This window comes from Salvelinus alpinus, chromosome 22, assembly GCF_045679555.1.
Source record: "Salvelinus alpinus chromosome 22, SLU_Salpinus.1, whole genome shotgun sequence".
Classification (NCBI taxonomy): domain Eukaryota; kingdom Metazoa; phylum Chordata; class Actinopteri; order Salmoniformes; family Salmonidae; genus Salvelinus; species Salvelinus alpinus.
The window spans coordinates 49,374,691-49,380,690 of NC_092107.1; the positions used below are offsets into that span (position 1 = coordinate 49,374,691).

A 6,000-nucleotide genomic window follows, 5' to 3' on the forward strand; every position below is an offset into this window, starting at 1 on the left:
CTTTAGAGACAGGACATTTATCTAACCCTAACTCTGTCTTTAGAGACAGGACATGTATCTAACCCTAACTCTGTCTTTAGTGACAGGACATCTATCTAACCCTAACTCTGTCTTTAGAGACAGGACATTTATCTAACCCTAACTCTGTCTTTAGAGACAGGACATTTATCTAACCCTAACTCTGTCTTTAGAGACAGGGCATTTATCTAACCCTAACCCTAACTCTGTCTTTAGAGACAGGACATTTATCTAACCCTAACTCTGTCTTTAGAGACAGGACATTTATCTAACCCTAACCCTGTCTTTAGAGACAGGACATTTATCTAACCCTAACTCTGTCTTTAGAGACAGGACATGTATCTAACCCTAACTCTGTCTTTAGAGACAGGACATTTTTCTAACCCTAACTCTGTCTTTAGAGACAGGACATTTATCTAACACTAACTCTGTCTTTAGAGACAGGGCATTTATCTAACCCTAACCCTAACTCTGTCTTTAGAGACAGGGCATTTATCTAACCCTAACCCTAACTCTGTCTTTAGAGACAGGACATTTATCTAACCCAAACTCTGTCTTTAGAGACAGGACATCTATCTAACCCTAACTCTGTCTTTAGAGACAGGACATTAATCTAACCCTAACTCTAACTCTGTCTTTAGAGACAGGACATTTATCTAACCCAAACTCTGTCTTTAGAGACAGGGCATTTATCTAACCCTAACTCTGTCTTTGGAAGTAGTTGATAAAAGGACGAAATCAGGTGAAAAATAGAAGATGGCTGAGCAGAGAAGTGGAGAAGAAGTGGAGAAGAGGAGAAGAAGAGAAGAGAATAGGAGAGGAAGAGGAGAAGAAGAGGGAGGAGGGGAGAAGAAGAGGAGAAGAAGAGGGAGGAGGGGAGAAGAAGAAGAGGAGAAGAAGAGGAGAAGAAGAGGGAGGAGGGGAGAAGAAGAGGAGAAGAAGAGGAGAAGAAGAGGGAGGAGGGGAGAAGAAGAGGAGAAGAAGAGGAGAAGAAGAGGGAGGAGGGGAGAAGAAGAGGAGAAGAAGATGGAGGAGGGGAGAAGAAGAGGAGAAGAAGAGGAGAAGAAGAGGGAGGAGGGGAGAAGAAGAGGAGAAGAAGAGGGAGGAGGGGAGAAGAAGAGGAGAAGAAGAGGGAGGAGGGGAGAAGAAGAAGAGGAGAAGAAGAGGAGAAGAAGGGGGAGGAGGGGAGAAGAAGAGGAGAAGAAGAGGGAGGAGGGGAGAAGAAGAGGAGAAGAAGAGGAGAAGAAGAGGGAGGAGGGGAGAAGAAGAGGAGAAGAAGAGGGAGGAGGGGATAAGAAGAGGAGAAGAAGAGGGAGGAGGGGAGAAGAAGAAGAGGAGAAGAAGAGGAGAAGAAGAGGGAGGAGGGGAGAAGAAGAGGAGAAGAAGAGGGAGGAGGGGAGAAGAAGAAGAGGAGAAGAAGAGGAGAAGAAGAGGGAGGAGGGGAGAAGAAGAGGAGAAGAAGAGGAGAAGAAGAGGGAGGAGGGGAGAAGAAGAAGAGGAGAAGAAGAGGAGAAGAAGAGGGAGGAGGGGAGAAGAAGAGGAGAAGAAGAGGAGAAGAAGAGGGAGGAGGGGAGAAGAAGAGGAGAAGAAGAGGGAGGAGGGGAGAAGAATAAGAGGAGAAGAAGAGGAGAAGAAGAGGGAGGAGGGGAGAAGAAGAGGAGAAGAAGAGGGAGGAGGGGAGAAGAAGAAGAGGAGAAGAAGAGGAGAAGAAGAAGGGGGAGAAGAAGAGAAGAGAAGAGGAGAGGAAGAGGAGAAGAAGAGAAGAGAAGAGGAGAGGAAGAGGAGAAGAAGAGAAGAGAGGAGGAGAGGAAGAGGAGAAGAAGAGGAGAAGAAGAAGAAGGGGGAGAAGAAGAGAAGAGAAGAGGAGAGGAAGAGGAGAAGAAGAGGAGAAGAAGAGGAGAAGAAGAGGGAGGAGGAAGGGAGAAGAAGAGGGAGGAGGGGAGAAGAAGAGGAGAAGAAGAGGAGAAGAAGAGGGAGGAGGGGAGAAGAAGAGGAGAAGAAGAGGGAGGAGGGGAGAAGAAGAGGAGAAGAAGAGGGAGGAGGGGAGAAGAAGAAGAGGAGAAGAAGAGGAGAAGAAGAGGGAGGAGGGGAGAAGAAGAGGAGAAGAAGAGGGAGGAGGGGAGAAGAAGAAGAGGAGAAGAAGAGGAGAAGAAGAGGGAGGAGGGGAGAAGAAGAGGAGAAGAAGATGAGAAGAAGAGGGAGGAGGGGAGAAGAAGAAGAGGAGAAGAAGAGAAGAAGAGGGAGGAGGGGAAAAGAAGAGGAGAAGAAGAGGAGAAGAAGAGGGAGGAGGGGAGAAGAAGAGGAGAAGAAGAGGGAGGAGGGGAGAAGAAGAGGAGAAGAAGAGGGAGGAGGGGAGAAGAAGAAGAGGAGAAGAAGAGGAGAAGAAGAAGAAGGGGGAGAAGAAGAGAAGAGAAGAGGAGAGGAAGAGGAGAAGAAGAGAAGAGAAGAGGAGAGGAAGAGGAGAAGAAGAGAAGAGAGGAGGAGAGGAAGAGGAGAAGAAGAGGAGAAGAAGAAGAAGGGGGAGAAGAAGAGGAGAGGAAGAGGAGAAGAAGAGGGAGGAGGGGAGAAGAAGAAGAGGAGAAGAAGAAGAAGAAGGGGGAGAAGAAGAGAAGAGAAGAGGAGGAGAGGAGAAGGAGAGGAGAAGAAGAAGAAGGGGGAGAAGAAGAGAAGAGAAGATGAGGAGAGGAGAAGAAGATGAGAAGAAGAAGGGGGGAGAAGAAGAGAAGAGGAGAGGAGAGGAGAAGAGGAGAGGAGAAGAAGAGGAGAAGAGGAGAAGAAGGGGGAGAAGAAGAGAAGAGAAGAGGAGAGGAGAAGAAGAGGAGAAGAGGAGAAGAAGGGGGAGAAGAAGAGAAGAGAAGAGGAGAGGAGAGGAGAAGAGGAGAGGAGAAGAGGAGAGGAGAAGAAGAGAAGAAGGGGGGAGAAGAAGAGGAGAGAAGAGGAGAGGAGAGGAGAGGAGAAGAGGAGAGGAGAGGAGAGGAGAGGAGAAGAGGAGAGGAGAGGAGAAGAATGGGAGAAGAGGAGAAGAGGAGAGGAGAGGAGAAGAATGGGAGAAGAGGAGAAGAGGAGAGGAGAGGAGAAGAGGAGAGGAGAAGAATGGGAGAAGAGGAGAAGAGGAGGGAGAAGAAGAGAAGAGAAGAGAAGAGAAGAGAAGAGAAGAGGAGAGGAGGGAGGAGGGTAAAATGACACTAGACGAACAACACAAGAAGAAACACGTAACCCAACAGAACACGGAGAGGAGGTCTGATTTCACAACCAGCACCAACCAGAACGTGTTGAGTCAAATCATGATGCCAGGAACACTACAGAAATACAACAGGTAAAAAAAGCAGGAGAGAAGACATCGTAACAGATGCAACAGAACGTTCTGAAGGTTAATTACGCTGCTGATCTGTGCAGATGTTTGTTAAACGGAACAGAAGGGAAACACATGTTGTAAGATTCACTCTTCTACACATGATCAGGGAATGTTATTGGTCGAAAGGCTCAATAGCAATCAATCCCAGTGGTAGTGAGTGGAATCTGTTTTGAATTACAGGTTGAGTTTAGGCATATGTTAATAATATGTTAATACATTAAACCATGACCGGCTCCTCTCTGTCAAAGAACCAGTCTGCCTCCCTTGAGTGTGTGCACATGGATGTGTGTATATGGATGTGTGTGTGTAAATGTACTGCATGACTGTGTGTGTGTGTGTGTGTGTGTGTGTGTGTGTGTGTGTGTGTGTGTGTGTGTGTGTGTGTGTGTGTGTGTGTGTGTGTGTGTGTGTGTGTGTGTGTGTGTGTGTGTGTGTGTGTGTGTGTGTGTGTGTATAATATAATATATATAATTTATATTCACTGCATTCAGGAAGTATTCAGACCCCTTGAATTTTTTCCACATTTTGTTACATTACAGCCTTATTCTAAAATTGATTATATTGTTTTTTTCCCACATCAAAAGCAAAAACAGGTTTTTAGAAATTTTAGAAATTTCACATTTACATAAGTATTCAGACCCTTTACTCAGTACTTTGTTGAATCACCTTTGGCAGCGATTACAGCCTGGAGTCTTCTTGGGTATGAAGCTACAAGCTTGGCACACCTGTATTTGGGGAGTTTCTCCCATTCTTCTCTGCAGATCCTCTCAAGCTCTGTCAGGTTGGATGGGGAGCGTCGCTGCACAGATATTTTCAGGTCTCTCCAGAGATGTTCGATCGGGTTCAAGTCCAGGCTCTGGCAGGGCCACTCAAGGACATTCAGAGACTTGTCCCGAAGCCACTCCTGCATTGTCTTGGCTGTGTGCTTAGGGTCATTGTCCTGTTGGAAGGTGAACCTTCGCCCCAGTCTGAGGTACTGAGCACTCTGGAACAGGTTTTCATCAAGGATCTCTCTGTACTTTGCTCCGTTCAGAATTTTGTTTGTCATTGTCTGAGTTTATTTAGGTGTCTTTTGGAAAACTCCAAGCGGGCTGTCATGTGCTTTTTACTAAAGTGGCTTCCGTCTGGCCACTCTACCATAAAGGCCTGATTTGGTGGAGTGCTGCAGAGATAGTTGTCCTTCTGGAAGGTTCTCCCATCTCCACAGAGGAACTCTGGAGATCTATCAGAGTGACCATCGGGTTCATGGTCACCTCCCTGACCAAGGCTCTTCTCCCCCAATTGGGGACCTTCAATGCTACAGACATTAATTAATGTGTTGCTACCCTTCCCCAGATCTGTGACTCGACACAATCCTGTCTCGGAGCTCTACGGACAATTCCTTCGACCTCATGGCTTGGTTTTTGCTCTGACATTCACTGTCAACTGTGGGACCTTTATATAGGCAGGTGTGTGCCTTTCCAAATCATGTCCAAACAATTGAATTTAACACAGGTGACAATCTAGTTGTAGAAACATCTCAAGGATGATCAATGGAAACAGGATGCAACTGAGCTTAATTTTGAGTCTCATAGCAAAGGGTCTGAATACTTATGTAAATTATGTATGTATGTGTGTGTGTGTGTGCGTGTGTTTGTGTATGTGTGTGTATATATGTGTGTGTGTGTGTGTGTGTGTGTGTATGTTTGTATGTATATGTGTGTGTATATATGTGTGTGTGTGTGTGTATATGTATGTGTGTGTATATGGTGTGCATATGTGTGTGTGTGTGTGTGTATATGTGTGTGTGTGTGTCTTTGTGCAGTAATTACACAGGTGTGTATGCACGATAGATCTGAGGTCAGTCTCAAGTCTGTGTGTGTGTGTGTGTGTGTGTGTGTGTGTGTGTGTGTGTGTGTGTGTGTGTGTGTGTGTGTGTGTGTGTGTGTGTGTGTGTGTGTGTGTGTGTGTGTGTGTGTGTGTGTGTGTGTGTGTGTTTGTGTGTGCGTGTATGTGTGTGTGTGTGTGTGTGTGTGTGTGTGTGTGTGTGTGTATATGTGACAGTGTGCATCATTCTCTCTACTCACCCTGCTTCATGGTGAACTTGTGGACCTCCTTGGCGAAGTACTCCTCCTCTCCCTCCAGTGTGTGTGTGGTGGGCTGCGGCTGTAGTTTCTGCTCCTCACTGAGCTCCACGGTGCTGTTGTAGAGAGAGAGCAGCGCTACAGGGATCTCCTTCCCCGCTCCTGTCTGCTCCTCCTCTGGTTCCTTGGGCATCCTCAGCTTGGAGAGGATCTGTCCCCTGATCGCCTCGATGCGTTTCTTCTTAACCAGCTCCAGGTCTAGAGTCTTACAGGTGGACATGCTGCTCGCACTGCCCGCCAAGCACAGCGCCACCAGGCACGTAAAGACTAAACACACCAGTCTCATGGTCCGTCTGTCTGCTTCTCAACACCTTTCTACTTCAGGGCTCTTTTTGTGTCTCTGTCTCTCTCTCTCTGTCTCTCTCTCTCGCTCTCTCTGTCTCTCTCTCTCTGTCTCTCTCTCGCTCTCTTTGTGTGTCTCTCTCTCTCTCTCTCTCTCTCTCTCTCTCTCTCTCTCTCTCTCTCTCTCTCTCTCTCTCTCTCTCTCTCTCTCTCTCTCTCTCT

General features: G+C 47.0%; 1 protein-coding gene across 1 annotated transcript in view; it reads right to left on the minus strand.

Moving 5' to 3' along the window:
* tgfb1a (transforming growth factor, beta 1a) overlaps positions 1-6,000 on the minus strand; it is a 49,015-nt gene that overhangs the window by 40,739 nt on the left and 2,276 nt on the right. Inside the window, exon 1 of the mRNA XM_071360231.1 lies at positions 5,440-6,000. This exon is cut by the window's right edge and continues 2,276 nt beyond it. Within this exon, the coding sequence (XP_071216332.1) occupies positions 5,440-5,782 (343 nt within the window). The 5' untranslated portion in view covers positions 5,783-6,000. The remainder of the gene's footprint in view (positions 1-5,439) is intronic.